This window comes from Phyllostomus discolor, chromosome 2 (genome assembly GCF_004126475.2).
Source record: "Phyllostomus discolor isolate MPI-MPIP mPhyDis1 chromosome 2, mPhyDis1.pri.v3, whole genome shotgun sequence".
In the NCBI taxonomy this organism is placed as follows: Eukaryota; Metazoa; Chordata; class Mammalia; order Chiroptera; family Phyllostomidae; genus Phyllostomus; species Phyllostomus discolor.
Window position 1 is genome coordinate 130753736 of NC_040904.2, and position 24975 is coordinate 130778710.

Consider the following 24975-nt stretch of genomic DNA (forward strand, 5'->3'; position numbering starts at 1 on the left):
TTATGAGAACAACCTAAATTTGATTTCTTTGGGGAAGAACCTTCCTGTGATTCTGTCCTTGACCTTGTTTTATTTGCTAAAATCTGCATTTTTTCTTATTCTAGTAAAATAATTATATCTTTATTTTTCAATGAATATCAATAAGTCAGCTACAATGTTTGTGTATGTATGCTTTCACTTTCTTTTTCCTTAGGGATTTACTGGATTGTCTTTATTCCCAAATTGTACATACAAGCAAAGAAAGAAGTAATCAAAATTTCCCATCTCTGCCTAAATTGATGTGTTAAGTCAAGTTGTAGGAATTGTAGCTGAGGCAAAGAGGACAGGAAGAAAGCTAAGGGAAACCTTGGTGTCAGCATTAGTTGATCTCTTAAGAGTTTACATGCACTCAGCAGGATCATTCCATTCTATAAATCCAGGGAACACCATTCACAGAGAATGCCAAATGAATAATACATCTCAGGGTCGTGCAATGGAGTGGCTCTGACTCTAGGCATATAATTCCACCTCTCCCTAAAATACAGACCATACCTAACCAATATCCTTGGATCAATAGTAGACTCAAAACCAGTTTCATCTAAAGATGTCAAAAAACACCTCCTTTAGTTTCCCTTCACAGCATGTTTGCACCTATGATGAAGATCCACTGGCGCACATGAATATGTCTGAGCCATAACTAATCTCTTTTCACACCTGCTCTCTCATGCACTTATGGTAAAATACTTTATTACCCTAGTATTCAAAGCAACCCTCAAAGTCACCACAGTGTTAGTGGTATAGTGGTTAGCACAGCTGCCTTCCAAATCAACCCTTAGAGTATCAAAAATTATCTTTGTTTACATGTACTGATTCAACAATACTTATCAGCCTACTAATTGCTAGACATACCTGTGTAGAAGTTGGGAATATAATGATGAAAAAGAAGCAACTATAAGATGTATATCTACATTCATAGGGATGTACATATTAATCAAATATTCACATATATAACATAAAAATCTGTATCAGTTATCTTGTTGCTTAAAAAATAATCACAAATTTTGGCCTCTTAAAACAACATTTACCTAGTTCACCCTTCTATTCATTAATTTGGTCTGAACAAATTAAAAAGTCAATTCAGTAAGAAGTAGGTCAGAGTAAAACAGGAGGTATAAAAAAAGTGGAGATAAACTAAGAAAAAATGGATATTTATATCAGAGGCTCAATTATGTATTTGCATTTGAGTGTTACTGATTACAGCTTGAGAAGTAGAAGTAGGGATGTTTTCTGGCTATTTATGTTTATTCCTAAGTTTAAGTTTCTGTAGCATACATGTAAAAGTCTGACACATGGAGACCCAGGAAGGCATGTTTCCCTGGCCTCACTTCTTTGCATGCATTTCCTCCCATCTCCATATCATGTTATGAACATTGGTAAGAGAGGAAAAAAAGACAGAAACCTAAATCACTTCTATTCAGTAGTGACAATAAATGTGTCTGCAATGCAAAATCTCCCCAGGCATAGTACTTCGAGGTTAGAGTTGTACTACTCTGCTAAACCAAAAGGCATTCCTTTTCCTTGGTCTTAAAAGTTGTTCAACATTCCCATTTTAACAGCAAGTAAGCATGAACAAACAGTGTCTGATAAACACAAAAGCTGTTTTGCCTCTTTATATGGCAAGTGAATGGCAAGTGAGATCTTACAGCTTCACATCAGATCAGTGGAAAAACAATTATGTGTAAAAAATATGTGCAAACATTTTTCCTATAAAGCCAAAGATTCAAGGCAACGTGTCTGGAATGTGTTTCTCCCTTTAGGCTGCCTCCATTCCATGAAACATCTGTCTCAATTTCCGCTCTTCCCAGAGCCTCCTTTTGGTCTTTCTAAAAATCCATTCCTTCTGAAGTTGCCTTGTTCTGACCCTGCAGATGGAGCCCGTATGTCTGTTTAAGGAAGTGTGCCCAGTCTTCTGAAGTGGAGATTTATGGCCATGATATCTCCATGTATGGCTTCCCAATGCACCAAACAGAGTAGGATTTGCTTTTGGTTTGCTTTAATGCATTAAATGTGTTAAAGTAAGCATTAACACATTCATTGATTCTTCAGCAAAGTCTCTAAAATTTAAGCATACACCTGTGCATTAGATATATTTTGGACAAGCATATTTTTTGTACCATATTCAATAAGTACTTGTTGATTATATATTATGCTATAGAATTTGCATATAAAGACATATGACATAACTGAGAGTATCCTGTCTACTAGGCTTGGAGAGGCAGAAAAGTGGTGGAAGTGCTATACTACAGTGCAGGAGGGGCTGAGAGGAAGAGACTGCAGAAGCACAGAGAGGGACACAGAAATGTGCACTGACAAAAGAAAGTTTAGGGGGTTTTTAAAGGATTGTTTTCATTCGTGATGCAATGTATTCAAATTTATCAAAGATGGCATTAAATAAATGTATCTTTAAAATGTTATTGTTATGTACAAATTTAGGTAAAACATCCATATATCGGTCCTAATTATCCATGTACTTTATACATGAAAATAATAGATTGCATATCATTTTGACATTAAATAAGTTAGAAAGTAATTAGTGTTTTTTGTTTTTATTTTTTTATTTTTGTTTGTTTAATGAAAACAAATAAAGAAGGGTACAAAGGATTAACTGGCCATAGCTATCAGGTAAAGGGAAAATCTAGGATTTCTGGGGATGCCCTGAGGAAACAAGGCCCTAATGGGTGAGTCTGGCCTATTGCCAAGCAATCATCTTGAACAGATTTTTTGTCCAAGGTCACAGAGAGAGGAATAAATGTTGAGGCAGTGGGAGGGAGTTGAGTAAGGGGTTTTTCTGAATGCAAACAGTGGTCTTAAAGGCAATAATTTATTGCTTAACATATCCATGTGAAAAGAGAAAAGCAAGTGTAACCTAAAACACAATCTCAGACTATTATAAATGACAGTGGTATGAACATAAGGGTGCATATATTCTTTTTGATGGGTGTTTCAGGATTCTTAGAACATATTCCCAAAAGTGGGATCACTGGGTCAAATGGAACTTCCATTTTTAATTTATCGAGGAAACTCTATATTCTTTTCCACAGTGGCTACACTAGTCTGCATTCCCACAAAGAGCACACCAGGGTTCCCTTTTCTCCACATCCTTGCCAGCACTTGTTGTTTGTTGATTTATTTATTGATTGTAGCCATCCTGGCAGGTGTGAGGTGATAGCTCATTGTAGTTTAATTTGCATCTCTCAGATAATTAATGACGTCAAACATTTTTCTTATTTCTATTGTCATTCATATGTTGTCTCTGGGAAAGTGTCTATTGAGTCCTTTACCAGTGTTTTGAATTGGATTGTTTGTCTTCCTGGTGTTGAATTAAGATCTGGAAACAGCCAAAGTACCCATCAGTAGGTGAGAGGATAAAAAAGCTGTGGTACAGTTATACAATGGAATACTATACAGCTATAAAAAAGAAGGAAATCTTGTGTTTAGTGACAGCATGGATGGACCTGGAGAATATTATGCTAAGTGAACTAAGCCAGTTAGAGAAAGACAAATACCATATGATCTCACTTATAAGTGAAATCTAATGAGCAAAGTAAATTGACAAACAAAATAAGACCAGAGGCATGGATACATGGAACAGACTGATAGATGTCAGAGAGGAGGGGGCCGGGGGTATAGAAAAGATTAGCCAAAGAACATGTGTGCCTATATGCATAAGCATAGCCCATGGGCACAGAACAAAAGCCTAGGGGTGTGGGGCAAGGGCTGGGTAGAGGGGCACAAAGGGAGAGGACTTGGGGACATCTGTAATAATGTCAACAATTAAAAAATACAATCCATGAAAAACTATTTGAGTATTTAAAAAATTTTAAAATGCCTCCCATTGTCAAAACTCTCAAAAAGGTCAATTTTAACATTTCCAAATATTGTTGGTAATACTTGATATTGAAAATGTATGAGAATTGGCATATCATCATCAAATCATAGTTTTCATGTCTGCATGTGTTGCATTTTAGTAGAAAGTACACTTTTCAGTAAAATACAATTAGAGGAAGTATAAATTGTTATAAGGGAACAGAATATTTGAATCCAGGGGACCAAGGATTAAAAGGACTAAAATATACATGGCAATTTTTTACTGGTTATTGTCTTGGAGGCGAGTAGAATTAGGGCAGCAGGGTGAAGGGGACTGTGCACTTCACATTAATTTGAATCTTTCACAATTATGCATTTTTGCAATGCCATGTATTTAGAAACTATAAATAACTTTTAATTATGGAATGAAAAAACATATAAAAATATTTAAAGGTAAAGAACGCCCTCCTCCACAAAAAAGGCATTAGAAAGTATTAATAAGATCTGAGAATCAAACTGATTAGAAATAACAATAGCACTAAAGAACTACTTGGGTTCTCCCAGGCAGGCAGGCTAGCCAGAACATGAGTGCCTTCTTGTGGCAAAGATGGATACATTTGAAATTCATTCCACTGCCGAGAGGGTGATTGAGGTTGCCTGATCAAAATCTGCTTTTTTTTTTCTTTTTCAGATTGAAATAGCAACAATGATGCCTTCAGGGAACAGAGAGCTCCTCACCCCACCCCCACAGCCAGAGGAGGTTGAAGAGGAGGCAGAGGAGTCCACCCCCAGGCTGATTGATGGCTCTTCCCCACAGGAGCCTGAATTCCCCAGGGTTCTGGGTCCACAAACTAGTGAAGGTCAGGTCCATCAATGCTGAATTGTAATTAAGTCCACCTGGTCAACCCTCAAGACTGCCAAACTCCAAGTCCACAAGGATCTCACATGACCCAAAGAGAAAGTTTTGCAATAGACTAAGTTTGAAGCAAGAGATACACTTCTATTTTGCATTCAAATATAAAGTAGTTTTATAACAATTCAGCTTGGGCATGATGTAAATTCTCAAATAACCAAAGATTTAGAATGACAGTATTTGTCTGACATCATTATTTGAAACCTATGTGGCTGATGGAATGCATTTCTACAAAAAGTATACTATTAGCAAGGTCAGAATCTACTTCTGAGAGATCAGGCAACAGCAGTTCAAGGCAATAATGTTATTGATGATGAATGATAATGATGGCAGCAAGAGTCATAATATTTTACATTGATTGAGCACATAGTATCTGTGGGGCATAATGCTCAGCACTATACCTTATCTCATGTGAGTATCACAAATCCCCTATGAAGGTGTTAGCATTAATCTTTTCATTACTACTGAGGTAGTAGCTCTAAAAGGGTAGGGACCTGACAGAGATCACTTCGCCTTTAGTTTCACACGCTGGCCTTGAAGTGAGACTGACCTGATTCTTGAATGCAGCCTGTTTTGTTGGAAAGCAGGCTTCTTCTCACTCAGTCCAAGGGAGAAGCAGAGAGAAGGAAAGAAAGGCAAGCAGTCCCTCTCACTGAATTCCATCTTGTATGACCAAAGGTGATCCAAACCAGAGAATTTTCATCAATGAGAAGCAGTTCTGGGATTAAATGTGATTTTGTAATTTGTCTATATTTCTTGTTAGAATTTACCAGTGTCATTCTTAGGGTTATTCAAGTAGACTCATACCAAAATGCTCTCTCTATGACTTTTCAAAAAATGTTGTAATTAAAATAATCTGAATGTGAGTAATAAAGTTAAATTTTAATTCCATTTTAAGTTCCAGAGATAAAGCATCACCAGAAATTCTAATATTAGAATTAAATCACAACCTTATAAATTCATCAAAGTTAAATAGTTTGGAATCATTTATTACATTAAAAATCAAAATATATTTAAACTATTAATACAAATTTCTAAAAATAATATTCTGAAGCCATATAAAGTAGTCTTGAGTTATGAGTAGAAAGACCATAATTAAATTATAACTGGGGTGAATATATATAATTGCACTAAGAAATTATTGTTGAATTAGCATAACCATAAAAATGTAGAATAAAAGACCTTCAAAATATGATAAATGGCAAATGTTAATTTATAATGATTGGAGAAGTCAGTAACTATTAATTATTTTACAGTTCCCTTTAAAATTTTTTATTTCTAAAATTGTTTTTATTCCTGAAGTTGTTATAGTAAATGATTTTCCTATTTAATGATAGCAATAAGACCTTAGTAAGTACATTACTAGTTTTTTGTGGGGGCAGTTGCAATGTTGAGAATCTTTTATTAAAGTACAAAATTGTTAGAATTAAGCTAAAAAGAAAAAACACAGCAAATATTTACAAAACATTGATAACACCACTAAAGTCACTCACACACATAAAATGCAGAAAGGTCTTAAAATGTTTACAAGTTGAAAATTATGGAGATTTCCCAAAATGAAAATGACAGCTCACTGCTGAGTATGGCACCGATACAATATGTAAGATCTTTGAGTGTGTGTTGTCCTCACTCTTCTGCAGCCCAGTGCTCCCTAGAAATTTGTTTTTTGGGAAATCCAGACTCAGAAGCAGCCAGATGGAGACAAGTCAAGAGTTGAGATAGCGACATAACTTTTGGTACAATTTTCTTCATCCTATTGACTGTGCTGAGACTAAACAGCCAGGGTGTTTTTCTTTAACCTCTGCTGATATTTTCAAGGATATGAAGAATATGAGGAACTTTGCATTGCTTGAATAAAAATTCAAAAAAGGCTGAGTGGGAGTATATTTGTACTAGAACTATAGAGCATGATTAATTATATGTTTTATTTTAGTTGCATTACTAGTTCTTGATATTTGAATTAAGGCAACAACGAGTCCCTATTTGCCTGTGAGTGAGGGTTTCCAGGATAGGGGACTTTTGGTGCTAAAACCAGGAAAGTTTTCACTAAGCAGGAATGAACTGATCACTGGCAATCCCGAGGGAGATCCTCCGATGCTTTCTTCTTTTATAATTCCGATGACTTATTTGTTTCTCCATTTATCTCGCCTCTCACAACACTTCCTCTCCTTTCCCCTTTACTCCTCAAGCTCTTCAGGAAGCTAATCCTCCTATTGCCCAAAGAAAATGCCATCTCCCAGTCTGCAGCTCTTTGGTCTTACTGTTTGCAGGCATGTAATTTACCTACAACTACATCTCACTTCCTGCTGCAATGGAGGGACTCCCACATGTGGGATGCACGTCCTTTCCGAAGGGCTTTGAACTTCACTTCCTACTTCCCTCTCAGGATTTTTTTTATACTTTGGATTCTTGAAAACCTCCTACTTTAGTCAATATCCCTCATTATACATGCAACACAAATAATCTTTTTACAGTTACCACCATCTCTCTTACTTACTTTTTTTACAGTAAAATATCTCAATAACTTCATCTATATTTGCTGTCGCTATTTCCTCACCTCCAACTTTCTCCTGCATTGACTGTAACCTGGCTTACAGCCTCATTATTCTATAGCTTTTACTGAAATCTCCTGTAATCACCACAATAACCCAAGAAACGTTGTTAAGTCCTTAATTTACCTAACAGCTCAGCAGCCTTGATTGTTTTCTATTTTTTTTTTTCATACTCTTTCTCCACTTGGCATGCCTAGTATTGCTCTATCCTCCTTCCCTCCTTTCCTTCTGGTCATTGCTTCTCTGTATCCCTTAGAAGCCACTGTCCTCTACAAGACCATTAAACCTGGAGTGAAGGAGGGGTAGGTGTATATGTGTGTATGATCGATGGAGAAAAATAGATGAATATGCCGAGATATAATGCAGCCTAACAGATATCTTTTGGATCTGTTGCCTTTTCTATCATGATTCTCTAGCAACCGTTGTCTTTTACCTAGACGACAAGTCGTCTCCACTCTGCCCGCGGGTCCTCCCCTAGACTTCCACCACACCTTCAGGCGAGTGATATCCAACTTTTGAATCTGATAACATAATACCCCTGCCCCTACGTAGGATAAGGAACAACACCTCTATACGCATGTTACCTCCTACACATTCCAATGCTCTCTGCCCTGTGGTGACATGGACTGTCTGTTAGTCACTGCCAAGTGAAGGAACTGGGCATGCACTGATTCCTCCGCCTGCATATGCCTCCCTCACCAGTGCAGTCAACTCCTTCTCTTCAATTCAGCGTTCATCTCCTCAAAGGACTGTGACTCTCAAACTGGATCAAAATTTTCTGTTATACTCAGATGATATTTCATTATATTTAGCATAGTCATCATTTCATTTATTTATGTGATTAACATTCATCTTACCTAGCAGGTCATAAAATAGAACTCTATCTCTTTGTGCTCACCACTATTTCACCAGCTAGCATAGTGCCATTTACACAGAAAGGAGTAAAACATATACATACTGAGTGAATTGTTATTAGTGATTATTACCCTGTCTTTTTCTTGAAGCAGATTTTGTTTCAGTGGGGTATTTAAATATGGAATCAGAGAGCTAATAAAAACATTATAGGTGAAGCTATAATTTTAAAAAAACAGTATTAATGATCACATTTGAAGATAGAAATTTCTAAGCATGAAAGCAACAACTGTGCAGTATCCATTCAGTAATTTAAAATAAAATTTTAAAACATTACAAAAAATACTAATACTAATACAATACTAATTATTGGGTGAGCTTTAATTGGTATATTTGACTGGTATTCCATTTATAGAAAACTATGTAAGAAAATATGAAATATACCAGGATTGCCTGTATGAGACTCTACTCTTGTTTAACAAATATTGCTAATCGCATTGTTGGAAATTACTTTTGTTACTTAATTATAATTATGTGTCTCTATTTTTCAGATTTTCCAACCTGCCTTCTTTGTACTTGTATAAGCACCACTGTTTACTGTGATGACCATGAACTTGATGCTATTCCTCCACTACCCAAGAACACTGCTTACTTCTATTCCCGCTTTAACAGAATTAAAAAGATCAACAGAAATGATTTTGCAAGCCTAAGTATGAGTGACAGCACTAATGTTCTTCTCTTCTTTACAGGCGTCCGTCCCTAAATTTTTTGTACTATAAAATGTTGGTACTGAAAGTGATAGCTGAACATAAAATATGGCTCATAAATCAATTTTTTTGTTTTAATCATAAGAAAAATTATGAATAATTAAAGGTCATCATGAAACTATGTAGTTGTAGATATTTTCAAATAAACTTTTCAACTGAATAAAAATAACAAATAACTGTATTTTATAGTTTAGAATTTATTATCATGTTATCACATTAAGAGTAAAATGACATGGTCATGTGTTTACTAAGATTTTTTGTTTGAAGAAACTCCCATTGAAACACAATTACTTGCTCAGGCTGGTGTGGCTCAGTGGATTGAGTGCTGGCCTGGGAATCAAAGGGTTGAGAGTTCAATTTTCAGTCAGGGCACATGACTTGCCTTGTGGGTCAGGTCCCCAATAGGGGGCATGTAAGTGCAACCACACATTGATAGTTCTCTCCCTCTTTCTCCTCCTCTTCCCCTCTGTCTAAAAGTAAATAAAATCTTTAAACACACACACACACACAATTACTTTATGATTGAAGAATGCAAGCCTAAATTCTGATGTTATAATTGTTGTCAACAGAGAAGAATTCTTGTACTGGTCTTCATAAAATGTTTTAATTACTAAAAATTTCTTTTTAATGACTTTGTATTTTAATACCAATGTATCTTTGACCACTAGAAAATACAACAGTCTGTCATCACTGAGGAAAAAGTTTTAAATAGTTAAATCCAGATAAAGTTTATTTAGAATGTAGTGAAAAAATTAGTCACTTTAAATATAATGTGTCAGTTTCTTTGTTAAAGTTATACTTCTTTATAGGTACATAAATATGAATAGTATTTAGAAGGAACAATTAAAATTTTCTAAAGTAGTTAGAAATAATTAACTGTCCATTCCTAATTAAATTCATGTTCATGTTTGCTTGCATGTAGGAAGTTTATATTCATATTTTTATGTGAATAAAACATTTCAAGAATATTTCACTACTTCATTTTTTTCTTCTAGATGAGTTAAGGAGGATTGACCTGACATCAAATTTAATATCTGAGATTGATGAAGATGCATTCAGAAAGCTGCCTCAACTCCAAGAGCTTGTCCTGCGTGACAACAAAATAAGGCAACTCCCAGAGCTGCCAACCACTTTGACATTCATTGATGTTAGCAACAACAGACTTGGAAGGAAAGGAATAAAGCAAGAAGCATTTAAAGTGAGTTTTAGGTTTGGATATAAAAGACTTTCATCTTCCCATTCCATTTGCAGTCAATGACTAGCTGTTTTTATTTCTACAAAGGAATTCACTTTGATGAGATTTTTAACTTCTAAAGTAAACTTTACAACACTATTTATCATGCTGTCAGGAAATCCTGTGCTCTGGTGCATTTTGAGGCTGGCCAAGCACCAAGAACAAAAAGCAGAAATGGAATAAGAAGTGGGTGTCTATCTGGAAATGGTGTTTGGCAGGTAGTTTGGATTTACCAAAAACTCCACTCAAGGAGAGCACTTAATGTGGTTAAAAGGATAACTACTTTTACAGGGTGTGCTTGGTGCCTTGGGGATAAAAGACTTCTAAATTACTTTGTAAGAACGACAGATTCAGTTCATCTTATGAATTTGGCTTTTTAGGTGAAGGAAGCAAGCTCAGAGCTAGAGTGACTTGCTTGGGATAACAGTGTAGAATCTGAGAACAGTAATCAACTGGCTTTCTTACTCATTTTTTACTTCAGTCAAGTCAATCTTCTAAATATACATTGAACAAATAAATTAAAAATACTCTTTGAAGGGATGTCACATTACTTCTTTGGTGGCCAGATGTTGTTGTGTGGACCCACTAGCAATGGGCAGTGGTGAAAGTCCTGTCTCTCTACTGGCCACCTTGTGACACTCGCTCTTGGACAAGAAGATCAGGGTACCTCATCAGAACCTGGCAACAGCAGAAGTCCAGTCTTTCTACTCTTTTGTTGGCATGGGTGGTGGTCAATTACAATTTGTCCTCTGGTATTTGGCTAGAATGAATCTCTTATTGTCTAAACTTTTTCTGGGCAGAAATTCTCCTTCCTCCATCATTATAACATGAAATTAATTCTTACTATGCCTCTCCCAAATCCTCAAAATTCTTCTGCAGGACAGAGAATGAGAAGCCAGTGGCTTATGTAAACTGAGACGGTTAAAGTAGACAAAGCAAGTTTCTTCCTAGAGATTGAGAAATATGTTTCATGTTAATCAAGAGATAGCCGCTTGTCCTGAATTCTTCCAAAATTCATTTGAATTGTCTAGTAACTTAGAAAACTAATCTGCTTCAGCTTTACCAAATGAGACCTGAATAGGCATGTGGTATTTTACAAATAATTGCATGGACAGGGAATAAAAAATACAACTATGGCATCACTCATTCATATTAAGTGCCCACATTTGGAATATTTCCAGGATATGTATGATCTCCATCATCTTTACCTCACTGATAACAACTTGGACCACATCCCTCTGCCACTCCCAGAAAACCTACGGGCCCTTCATCTCCAGGTAAGCTTCTACCAGCAAAGTATGCCCAACAGCTCCATGGAAAACAAAGGCAAACAGGAGAAAATTGAGAACCACGAAGCTCTTATTTATTTATTTATTTAAATTTTATTTTAATTGTTGTTCATGTACAGTTTTCTGTCCTTTACTCCCATCCCAGCCCACCCACCCATGTGTCCCCACCTCCCTCCCATTTCCATGCCCTGCCCCCCAGATTTTGTCCATGTGTCCTTTATATTTGTTCCTGTAAGCCCTTCCCATTCTCCCCTGAAATTCCCTCTCCTCTCCCCTCTGGCCACTGTCAGCCTGTCCTCTATTTCAGTGTCTTTGGTTATATTTTGCTTGTTTGTTTGTTTTGTTGTTTAGGTTCCTGTTAAAGGTGAGATCATATGGTATTTGTCTTCCATGAAGCTCTTTTTAAAGTCACATTGACACACTATGACAATATTTCTTTTTTTCTCCTTTCTCTCAGTCATTCTCTCAATCTGACAACGAGGTATTTGTAAGTTCATGACCCTGTTTCTAATAGCCTTAATTTTTATTTTTACTATTTGCCAAATCACAATACATTTTTTGGCACACAAATCTTTTGAAAAAAAATTGGAAGTTTTAGCTGCTGAAAAAGTGTGTAAGGATTAGAAATGGAAGAGAAAAAGGGAAAAAATCTAACAATTTCTAGCATTTAAGTAAACAAATGTCAGTTTTAGCCTTTTGATTTTATCTTTAGGTTTTATATGTTGAATTGAATTCAATCCTAGGGCATTCTGTCTGCTCAGCAATGACAGACTTTCATTTTTCTGGATTACAAAAATGCAGTTTTTCCTAAACTGACATATTTGAAGGTTTACTTTATTTTAAATCCCATTAAGCTAAATTTTATCTTTAATGAGTGAAAACACTTTTCCAAAAATGTTATGATCTAACATTTCTAAATATATTTCATTTAAATATGCTAAAATATGCTTAATTAAAACAAACATTTTAAACACAATGTTTGTTAAAAACAAAAAGGTACGTTATTCTTATTTTGGATATAGCTTTTCATCTTCAGCTGTAATCAACTTTCTGTAATAATCTCATCTGCTTTACAGAATCTGTAGGTAATACATCCATTGTGTGCTCAAAGGAATAATATGATGCAAAATTACAATCCTTTGGCAATGTGATTTTGCTAAGTGAGAGCAGGTCTCTGATTTCTATCTTTTTTCTGTGTGGATTCTATAAATATTTACCTCTGTGTATTTTTTTATTCTATTAACATATACTTTCCATCCTTTCATCTATATCTGTCTCTAAGGCTTGGATACCTGACTCTTTTGAGAGTTTTTCTGGCAGTGTTTACTCCCTTCCTTACTTTCTAGTCCACATCCTATTTTTGGATGGCTCTCTCTTGTCATCTCTTTTCTGAGAGTGATTTTCAACATATGAGGATTTCTTGCCTTGTGTATGACCAGAAGGAGAACTTTCAAGGATATCCTCAAAGAAATACTATAATGTTCTAATTGTGAATTATTTTTTTACTGTTGTCTGTGATGATACTGACTCTATAAAGTAACCAGGCCTCTGATATTATAGTTAAACATGATGTACTTGTATGTACAATATGAGATTTCTTTAAAAGTAATTGCCTTTTGGGCTTTCAATAAAAATGACAGAGTAGGTAAATGCAGTACTTGCATCTTCCCACAACCACATCAAAATTATAGCTAAACTACAGAATAACTGTCATTCAGAATAGCATGAAATCTACCTGAACAGAAGTCCTGTAACTAAGGATACAACTAAGTCCTATAAAGGAAGAACCCACATCAAAACTCGCAGGACGGGCAGAGATGCAAAACCAGCTAGTCCCACACCCACACGTGGTTGTTAAAAATAAGGAGGGATAGTTCAGCTGTGGAGGTCACCCCTCTGAGGAGCAAGGGATCCCAGCCCTGAGAACTTCAAAGAACTTCTAGCTGTGAAAACTAAACAGGGTTGTGGATAAATGAGACAGAGGGCTCTGGAGTACCAGGTGTTCCTCTTAAAGGACCTGCACATGGACTTGTTCACTGACCAGCTCACTCACTTTGAGTTCCAGCACTGGGGTTCCAGCTCAAAAGGTGTCAGGGACATACAGGGAGGAACTGAATAGTCTGGCATCAGGGTGAGGACTAGAGGGGCAGGTTTCTTCCAGACAGAAGTGCAGGCAGAGGCCACTGTTCCTTTGCTAAGTCCTTCCCGTACAGAGCCAGCAGGTGAACATCAATCTGAGTCTCCATCAGACCTGGCTAACACTGTTTGCCCCACATTGTTTACTCTTCAAGATCTTACTCCTCCTTACTTACAGACCCTCAAGCTGATTCCAGTGGCTTTTCCATACAAAAATAGTCTGTCTTGGCTCATGCTATGGATTTTCCTGAAGTCTTCCAAGCAAGCAGTATCTGGCCTCAGCATGACCTATACTTCTTGCCCAGTGGCCCCAGGCCTGCCACTAGCAGCAGCCAAACTTGATTCACAGCTTGGCCTCTCCTGGACACCACTAAGTGAAGCACAAATAACAGCCATCTGCAGATTGTTTTGTAGCTCATGGTGGATGGCTCCAGGCAGGGAGCAGGAGGCAGCTGACCTCGATCCACAGGAGGCCCTAGAGCCAGCACACTTGGTGGACATCTTCAGACCATGCTGAAGCACCACCCAACTACCTCCACAACAACATACCTAAGGGGTGGACTCAGTGGACACCAGAGTCCTCCTGAGTGTGTTGTGCCCTATAGGTTTGTCCCTTGTATAGCAAATCCTTCACTGTGGTCTCAGCCAATCCTTGCTGCCAATTGACCAGGGGGTAATTCCTCCTATTGACCTGCCAACAGCAATCAAGGCTCACCTACAAAAGGAGGGTGCACACAGTTCCCATGGGGGGCACAGCTGGAGCTTCCAAATTGGGTGACCAGGCATACTGTGCCACTGAACCCTACAGAACACCTACTACATAAGGCCATTCTAGTAAGACCAGGAAGCATAGCAGCTGTACCTAATACATAGAAATAAACACAGAGAGGCAGCCAAAATGAGAAGACAAAGAAACATGTTCTAAATGAAAAATCAGAACAACTCCAGAAAAAGAACTAAACAAACTGGACACAAGCAATCTACCAGATGCAGATTTCAAAACACTGGTTATAAGGATGATTAATGATCTCAGTGAGAAATGTCTTTAATAACGAGATAGGAAACATAAGAATGGAAATAGAAGCCATAAAAAAGGACCAGTCAGAAATGAAGATTACAATAACTGAAATGAAGAATACATTAGAAGGAATCAACAGTAGATTAGACCACAGAGAGGATGAAGTCAGTGATTTGGAAGATAAGGTATCAGAAAACACCCAATCATAACAACAAAAAAGAAAAAGAATTAAGAAAAATGAGTATAGCTTAAGGGGACTGTGTAACAACAGAAGCATACCAACATTTGCATCATAGTGTTGCTGGGAGGAGAAGAGAGAGAGCAGGGAATTGAAAACCTATTTAAAGAAATAATAACAGAAAACTTGAACTTTCCTGGAAGAGGAAACAGACATACCAGCCCAGACAGAAACTCCAAAACAAAATAAACCCAAAGGGGCCCACACCAAGAAACATTTACTAAAGATTAAAGACAAAGAGAGAATTTTAAAGGCAGCAGAAGAAAAGCAGTCAGTTACCTAAAAGGGGGCTCCATAAAACCATAAGCTGATTTCTCAATAGAAACTTTGCAGGCCACAAGGGATTGGTACAAAATATTCAAAGTGATATAAAGCAGGGACGTACAGACAAGGTTATGCTACTCAGCAAAGATATCATTCAGAATTGAAGGACAGATAAAGACCTTCCCAGACAAGAAAAAACAAACAAACAACAACAACAACAACAACAACAACAAAACTAGAGGAGTTCATCGCCACCAAACTAGTATTACAAGAAATGTTTAAGGATCTTCTTTAATAAGAAGGATAAAAAGAAAAAAAAATAAAATGAATAATAAAATGGCAATAAATACTTATTTGTCAATAATTACTTTAAATGCAAGTGGATTAAATGCTCCAATCAAAAGACATAGGGAGAGCTTATTTAGAGGTTCGAGCAGGAGGGTATAGCTACTCGTATACACTTGACTAAAGAGTGGTCCTCTCCTCTAGCTGGGAAGGTCATCTTCTTTGACAAAGCATGCAGCTTCAGGAGGGATGCACATGGGTCAGTGATGGAGAAAAGGGACACCTGCCTAGCCAGCCAGAGCAACTGAATCAACCCTGACAATTGATGAGGTGACAGATGTCACAGTCAGATGCCCTCACCCAGCAAAAGAAACTAACAACAAAATGCAAAGAGAACCCAATCTATGGGAGAACATATTCACCAATGATATATCTGATAAGGGTTGATTTCCAAAGTATATAAAAAACTTACACAACTTAGCACCTGAAAGACAAATAATCCAATTTTTAAAAATGGGCAAAGGACCTGAAAAGACATTTCTCCAAAGAGGACATACAAATGGACAACAGACATATACAAAATTATTCAGCATCACTAATCATCAGAGAAATGAAAATTAAAACCACAATGACATACCACCTCACACCTGCCAGAATGGCTATCATCAATAAATCAACAAATAAGTGCTGGTAAGGATGTGGAGAAAATGAATGTTTGTGCACTGCTGGTGGGAATGCAGACTGGTGCAGCCACTGTGGGAAACAGGATGGAGTTTTCTCAAAAAAAAAAGTAAAACTGCTTTTTGACCCATAATACTACTTCTGGGAACATATATTAAGAATCCTGAAACACTCATCAGAAAGAGTATACCATATTTTTTGGACTATAAGACACATTTCCCACCCCACTCCCTAAATTTGGGAGGACTAATGGTTGTTAATACTGCTGTTGAGTTTTGTTTACATTTACATTGGTGAAATATTATGTTACTTATGTTATTAAATATTTTACTACATTTTTTGCTTCAAAATTTTTTCCCTATTTTTCTCCTCTAAAACCTAGGTGTGTCTTATTGTCTGAATATATGATACACACCTCTATTTTCATAGCAGCATTATTTATAATAACCAAGATCAGGAAATAGCTCAAGTGCTTATTGATAGATGAGTATATAAAAATAGATAAGGTACATTTACACAGTGGAATACTATATGGTTATAAAAGAGAATTACTCTTACCCTTTGCAACAGCATGGATGAGTCTGGAGATTATGTTAAGCAGAATAAGCCAGTCAAAGGATGACAAATACCATATGATCTCATTTATATGTGGGATCTAATGAACACAATAATCTGTTGAACAAAATAGGACCAGAGGCCTGGATACATGGAACAGACTGACAGATCTCAGAGGGGATGCAGGTGGAGGTGACTAGAAAAGATTAGCCATAGAACATACATACATAGCCCATGGACACAGACAACAATGTGGTGAAGGCTGGGGAAGGAGGGGAAGTAGGGGCTGGATGGAGGGGGCAAAGTGGAGGGGAAATGGGGGACATCGGTAATAGTGTCAATAATAAAAAATAAATAGGGAGGCCGAATGGGTAACAAAACAAAACTCTTAAATATACTGTATACAAGAGACTACTTCAGATCAAAAGACACACCAATGGAAAGTATAGGGATGGAAAAAAAAACGTTTCATGAAAATGGAAACAACAAAATCTGGGGTAGCAATACTTATATCAGACAAAATAGACTTTAAACAAAGGCTATAACAAAAGACAAAGAAGGACCCAGTGGCTCTACCCCTGGGTATTTAGCTGAAGAAATCCAAACACTAAATCAAAAAGACATATGCATCTATATGTTCATCACAGCATTATTTACAATACCCAAGATATGGAAGCAATCTAAGTACATCAATAGATAAATGGATAAAGAAGTGGTGTGTATATAGAGCAAAATATGACTCAATTATTAAAATGTAAGAAATCTTGTCATTTGCAACAACATGGATGGAACTAGAGGGTATTGTGTTGAGTGAAATAAGTTGGGCAGAGAAAGACAAATGCCATATTCACTTACATGTGGAATCTACAAAACAACATAAATTAATAAGCCAAACAGAAACAGGTTCATAGATGCAGAAACATTTTGATTTTTTCCAGATGGGAGAGGGATGGGGGATAGCCAAAAAAAAGTGAAGAGATTAAAAGTACAAATTGGTAATTCTAGAATAATAATGAGGTTATAAAATATAGCACAGGGCATGTGGTCAGTAGTATAATAATAAATATGTATGGTGTCAGATGGGTGTCAGATTTATTGGGGTGATCATTTCATAAGTTATATAAATATCTAATCACTAGGTTATACACCTGAAACTACTATAATATTATATGCCAACTGTGATTGGAAAATAAAAAAAAAATTAAAAAGTAGTTAGCTTTATCTTTCTTATTTTAAGCTTTACTTAGGTATTAAGTGCACCATTTAAAATACTTCTTCACAACCACCTCAATATCTAGCATAAAGCTATTTCTCATTTACATTGTCTTCAATTTATATTTAGTTTTAATGCTCATATAAAAATCTTAATTTGGTTCATTTGAAAAATGTTTGCCAATATATAGCATACTAATCAAGAATGATAGCTGTGGGCCCTGGCTGGTGTGACTCAGTGAACTGAGCACTGGCCTGCGAACCACAGGGTAGCTAGCCTGTTCAATTCCCAGTTGGGCACATGCCTAGATTGTGGGCCAAGTCCCCAGTAGGGGGTGCACAAGAGGCAAGCGCACATGATCTTTCTTTCCCTCTGTTTCTCCCTGCCTTCCTCTCTGTCTAAAACTAAAATAAGTAATTAAAAAGAAAAACAAGATAGCTCTGGAAAAAGCAGATTCCCTTGGCTAAAATTCTACTTCCAACACGATTTAATAATTGCACAAATATTTAAACCCCCTTGCATCTCAGTTTTTGTTTATAAAGTGGATTGTACAGTTACTGCAACATGATAAGTCCTTAAATGTGAGGCACAGTTATTAGAAACAACATGCATCTATTATCTATCAGAAGAACAGCATAGTACATAGGTACTAAATCTGCATTATGCCTAACGGATATTTTGTGATGATAAGAGAGCCAATCCAGAAACAAGCCAAGCAGTGAAAGACAAATACCATGTGATCTCACCTTTAACAGGAACCTAAACAACAAAACAAAGAAGCAAGCAAAATATAACCAAAGACACTGAAATAGAGGACAGGCTGACAGTGACCACAGGGAAGAGTTGAGGGAATTTCAGGGGACACTGGGAAGGGTTCACGGGAACAAACTTAAAGGACACATGGTCAAAAACTAGGGGGAGGGTAGTAATGGGAGGGAAGTGGGGAGGGGTGCGGGGGCTGGACTGGGAGTAAAAAGGAGAAAACTATATTTGAACAATGATTAAAATAAAATTTAAAAAATAAATAAATAAATAAATAAATAAAAACCTTCAAAAAACAAAAAAGAGGGAGCCAATCCATCAGGAAGATATAATGCTTATAAATATATATGCACCTAACAACAGAGTCTCAAAATGTGTGAAGAATAAATGGTCAGAATTAAAGGGAGAAATAGGAAGTTTAACAATAATAGTTGGATACTCCAATACTCCACTTTTTTAATGGATAGAGCAACTATCCATAAGATCAACTAGGAAAAAAAAAACTTGAATAAAACTATTAACTAACTAAATCTAACAGTCATCTGTGAAACAGTCCACCCAACAATGGAAATATATGACTTTTTCTCAGGTGTACAAGGATAGGCCATATCTCCTAGTATAGACCATATACAAAGCAACAAAACCGGCCTCAGAAAATTGAAAATAATTAAAATTATACAAATTATTTTTCTGATGAAAATGAAATGAGAATATAGGTCAACAACAAAGAAAACTTGGGAAATTCACAAGTATATTAATATTAAACAACATTTTTCTCAAGCAATAAGTCAAAGAGGAAATCTCATAAATGACCTTAGCAATGCAACAAGTTACAAACTTAATATACAAATATTAATTGTATATATATGCACTAGATGTGAACAATCTGAAAATGAAATTAAGAAATTAAATTAAAAAGAAACAACTTACAGTAATATTTGGAAACTATTCATTTAATAATTGGTTAATATCTAAAATATACCCAGAAGTCAAATAATCAATAGGAAAAAAAACAAATAACCCAATTAAAATGTTTGCAAGGGCCTGAATAGACGTTTCTCTACAGAAGATGCACAAATAGCCAACAGGCACATGTAAAGGAGCTCCACCCTAGTAGTCATCAGGGAAGTGCAAACCCAAACCTCAGGATGTATCACCTCACACTTTTTAGAATGGCTAACATAAAAAAGACCAAAAAGGTAAGTGCTGGTGAGGATGTGGAGAAAAGGGAACCCTTGTACACTGTTGGTAGCGATATAAAGTGATGTAGTTATTATGAAGACAGCATAAAGATTCTTCAAAAAATCAAAAACAGAGCTCTCATATGATCCAACAATTCTACATATCTAAAGAAAATGAAGGCAGTTTCTTGAAGAGGCACCTGTACTCCCATGTTTGCAGTGGCACTGTTCGCAGTAGCCAAGAGAGAAATAGCTTAAGTGTCTGCCAATAGATGAATGAATAAACAGTGGTATGTGTATACAATGTAATACAATACAAATATAATTTAAAAAGCCTTAAAAATAAGGAAATCCTGCCTTTGGCAATGATGTGGGTGAACTTAGAGAACATTATGCTGAGTGAAATCAGCCAGACACTGAAGACATATATATTTTTATGATCTCATATGTGAAATCTAAAGAAGTCACACTCATAGAAGCTGAGAGTAGATGGGCGGCTACTAGGGACTAGAGGGTGAGAGATATGGTGAGATGTTGACAAAGGTATAAAATTAGTTATTCAGGAGAATAATTTCTGGATATGTACAGCATAGTGACTATAGTTAATATTACTGCTTATATACTTGAAATTTGTTTAGAGATCTTGTGTTCTCACCACATACCCACATGAAAAGTAATTATGTGAGCTGATAGAAATGTGAATTATCTTGATTGTGGTAGTTATTTCACAATATATACATGTATAAAACATTATGCTGCACGCCTTAAATATGTATTTTATTTGTCAGTATATACCTCAGCATGGCTGGAGAAAAAATATATAAATAAAGAAAAGATATTTCCATATTCATGAGTTGAAAGACTATATTAATATGAAAATACCAAATTGATCTATCAATACAGATAATTTATAGAGAAAGTCATGAATAACCCACTAAACTACTTGAACTAATAAATGTGGCAGGTCACAAAATTGGTATAAAATATTAATTGTATTTCTACACAGGGGTGAGCAAAAGTAGGTTTATAGTTGTAATACAAATAAATAATACAACAATTAAGAAATAATAGTGAAAGAATTAACTCTGTTTCTGTGTTCACAACTGTCATCTTTTGCCAACCTTGTACATGGAGAATGAATTAAACCACAATTGGATACCACATCACATCCACTTGGTTGTCTAAAATAAAGAGACAATCACAAGTGCTGCTTAGGATGCAGAGAAAATTGGAACTCTCATACATTGTTGGTAGAAGTGTGAAATGGTGCAGCTACTTTGGAAAAGAGTTTAACAGTTCCTCAGAATGTTAAAATAGACTTACTGTAACATATAACCCAGCAATTCAACTCCTAGGTATATAGTCAAGAAAAGTGAGACCAAAGCCCTGGCTGGTGTAGCTCAGTGGATTGAGTGTGGGCCTATGAATCAAAAGTGCTGGTTCAATTCCCAGTCAGGGCACATGCCTGGGTTGTGGTCCAGGTCCCCAGTGTGGGGCACGTGAGAGGCAACCATGCACTGATGTTTCTCTCTCTCTCTTTTCCTTCTCCTCTCTCTAAAAATAAATAAGTAAATTTTTAAAAAAGAAAGTAATCACATAAAAAAAAAGAAAAGTGAAACCATATGTCCACACCAAATTTGTATACAAATATTTACTGAAGCATTATTTAGGAGAGTCAAAAAGTGACAACAGTCCAAATTCCCATTAACTGATGAATAGATAAACAGTGATAGTATATCCATACAAGATAAAATCACTGAACAATTAAAAAAGTACTGATTCATGCTACAACGTGTATGAACCTTAAAAATACAATTCATAGTGAAAGAAACCAGTCACAAAAGGTGATACATGATTTTATTTAGAATTTAGCAGAGCTACAGGTAATGGAAAGAGGAAGTGATTGCTAATAGCTATGAGGTTTCTTAATTGGATGTTTAAAATGTTCTGAAATTAAAGTTTGGAGATGCTTATTGTACAAGTCTGTAAATATATTGAAAACCACTAGACTGCACACTTAAAATCTGTAAATTTTATGGTCTGTGAAATATATTCAATAATGCTATTTTTAAACAATCTAGTTCTGGGCCTACTATGTTCTTGATATTTGCTTACTCTCCACCAAACTTCACCTCAGCCATATCAAGTATTTCTCATTCTAGACCATCTTATACTAACTATTCAGAATTTGAACTTGGTGTTCTTGCTGCCTGGCCTGGTGCTTTCAATGCCCATGCCTTCTGTTATTCCTTCTGAGCTCCACTGCTGTCCCTTAAGATAACTTTCCACAGTCACCATCCTTTCTTCATCATTCTAATCCGTTTGGAAATAACATTTTTTTTCTGTAAATGTGTCTGTTCACTTCCTTATTTTATATTCCCATTACTGAAGTATAAGCTCTATAAGGGCAAGCACATATCTATTTTATTAATTGACCTATCCCCAATGCCTAAAAAGTGCTTGATGTATAATAATCACATAATGTGTGTTTTTTGATGAGGAAAGTGACCCAAAATAAAAATGGGGTGAAGCAAATGCACTATTAATCAGTAGTAAGCATATGTTATGACTTGTTTTATAACTTACTTTCATCTTTTGTAGAATAACAACATTCTAGAGATGCATGAAGATACCTTCTGCAATGTTAAAAATTTGACTTATATTCGCAAAGCACTAGAAGATATCCGACTGGATGGAAACCCTATCAATCTCAGCAAAACTCCACAAGCATATATGTGCCTACCTCGTTTGCCTATTGGGAGTCTTGTCTGAAACAGACAGTGATCATCATTATGATGACAGCTATAACAAAAGAGTTCTTACTGCTCTCTTCACAAACAAAACTCAGCATGATAATACCTTCACACTTATATCATTACATAAAATACAACTGTAAGTTTTAAGATATAATGGCAGTTAAGTAATCTCAGAAAACACCACGAGTCAGGAATAATCCAAAAGATGTACAGAAAGTGCAAAAACAAGTGACAGAAAGTGTTTCATAGATATTCCTATAAATCACATGTAATTTGCAAGATTTAGGGATTAATATCCTCTGTAATTTCAAATTAAGCATATATAAAAATAAAAATTAAAGATGAACACTTTAGGTTTATTGCCAAGATTTAGATGTTTTCAATTAAACTTTTCTATTTTCTTTTTTTTCATTAAAGTATGTTTCTATTTCCAAATTCATTAAAGAAAATGAAGAAAATAATAAAAATATTTTAAAAATTATAATGGTCATGTGTGAAAATATTCATTATAATTATAACATTCAAGTTATCATAAGAATAATACATGGAGCTTCCATTTTTAAATAACAATATTTTATCATCTTACAGACCTGTCAACTCATTTTAGACCTTTGCTAAACTGACTAGTTACTTGGTGTATGTCTGTGCCTCTGAAAAAAAAATGAAATATAAAAATGGAAAATACAGATGATGATATAATAACCATACTAAGGGAGATGTTAAGAATGCCTTCTAGGGAAAACTGATTTTTCTGAAATGTATGATCAGAATGCAGGCATATGATTAAAAACTGAAAGAAAACAAAGAATATACAATGAAAGGTGATTTTCTTCCCAGATGCAAACCACAAGTTCACTTCCTAGAAATAACTAGTCAATTGTTTCCTGCAAATCTTTATGAAGTTTTCTATGAGCAACAAAATCTTTTACATAAATAATTTACATCTTTTTATACAAATATACATATGTATGTACTACATGTGTATACATATCACCACTATGAATACATCTATCCTAAGAAACATGGATTTTTAAGTGTGAAAGATAATTGCTATTCTGAACCATTCTTGTTTCACTTAAAAATATTTCTTAGAGGTTTTTCTCCTTATCAACACATACAGTTCTACTGGTTCTGAAAATCACATATCAGCCTGTTACGTGTACATACATTTCATTTTTTAGTATTTACACTAAAATTGCAAAGAACTTCCTTGTGTAAATATAAATATCTTTGTGCATATGTAATAATGCATCTATGAGTAAATTCATAGAAGTGGAATTCTGGATCAAAGAATATGTTGTTTTAAATTTTAATACATGTTACTAAATTGTCCTTAAAGATGTTATACCTACTTACATTTTCACCAACACTGTGGGAAAGTGGTTCTCTACAACCTCCCTAAGATGGTTTAATAAAAAACATCTTTATCATTGCATAATCTATTTCTGAATTAATAAAGTAAAAAGTGAGACAATTAATTGGCAATACATCTCTAATACATAACATGCACAATATTTTTATTTTCAACTATTTCCTTTATGCAAATACATTTCTGCACTGAAACTACCTAATTTTTTTCATTGCTTCATATTATTCATCATACAGCATTATCTGTAGACAATATAACAAAATCTAGAAGTTCTGTAGTGTAACAAAGAGATTTGTTCTAATGTGTCTCTACTTTAGCTGCATAGGTATTTCCTTGCTTCAATTTAAAAGTATGAACATCAATATTATTGAATAACAAAAAGGACATGTTAATTTGCTTGAGACCTATGGAGAAAAATGAATCACATATTTAATTATAATTTGTATACCACAAAAGTTTAAAAATTTAGAATAACCATGAAGACATTAAGCTGTCCAGTCTGGTAATATTTAGAAATTGACTGAAAGAGCTTTTGTTCTAACTATTTAGGTGTACTACCTCATAACTACATTATTGTGAATTGACTAAAAGTAGAATTTAATTCTAACATTGTGTTTTTATGTTAGTTTTCTCTGGCTGCCTAAAAAAAATGCCCACAAAATAGCAGTTTAAACAACACCCATTTACTATCTTGCAGTGTGTGTAGGTCAGAAAACCTTCATGTCTCAACAGGGTGTTTTGCCTAGGATTTCACATGACTGAAATCAAACTGTTGTCTGGGCTCTTCACAGAACACAAGGAAAATAATCCACCTCCACTAGCTCATTCAGTTTGTTGGTAGACTTCATTATTTATGGTTGTAGGAATGAGGCCCCCAGTTTCTGGTGGTTATAACACTAAGGGCCCCTCTTGTCTTCTAGAGGAGGCCCACATTCATCAGATGGCCCTTTCCATCTTCATAGGCAGCAATGGCATGTTCAGTCCTACTTGTGCTTCTAATCTCATTGATTTCCTCTTCAGCTACTATCCAGAGAAAAATCCCTGCTACTAAAGTACCCAATTAT

General features: G+C 35.5%; 1 protein-coding gene across 2 annotated transcripts in view; it reads left to right on the top strand.

Annotated features, from left to right (window-relative positions):
- The window catches only part of EPYC (epiphycan), a 40693-nt gene extending 17783 nt beyond the window's left edge, over positions 1–22910 (top strand). For both annotated transcript variants that reach the window (XM_028532933.2, XM_036018585.1), the window contains exons 3-7: positions 4538–4706; positions 8715–8873; positions 9926–10128; positions 11346–11441; positions 22388–22910. In XM_028532933.2, the coding sequence (XP_028388734.1) occupies positions 4538–4706; positions 8715–8873; positions 9926–10128; positions 11346–11441; positions 22388–22558 (798 nt within the window). In that variant the 3' untranslated portion in view covers positions 22559–22910. The remainder of the gene's footprint in view (positions 1–4537; positions 4707–8714; positions 8874–9925; positions 10129–11345; positions 11442–22387) is intronic.
- The last annotated feature ends 2065 nt before the right edge of the window (positions 22911–24975 follow it).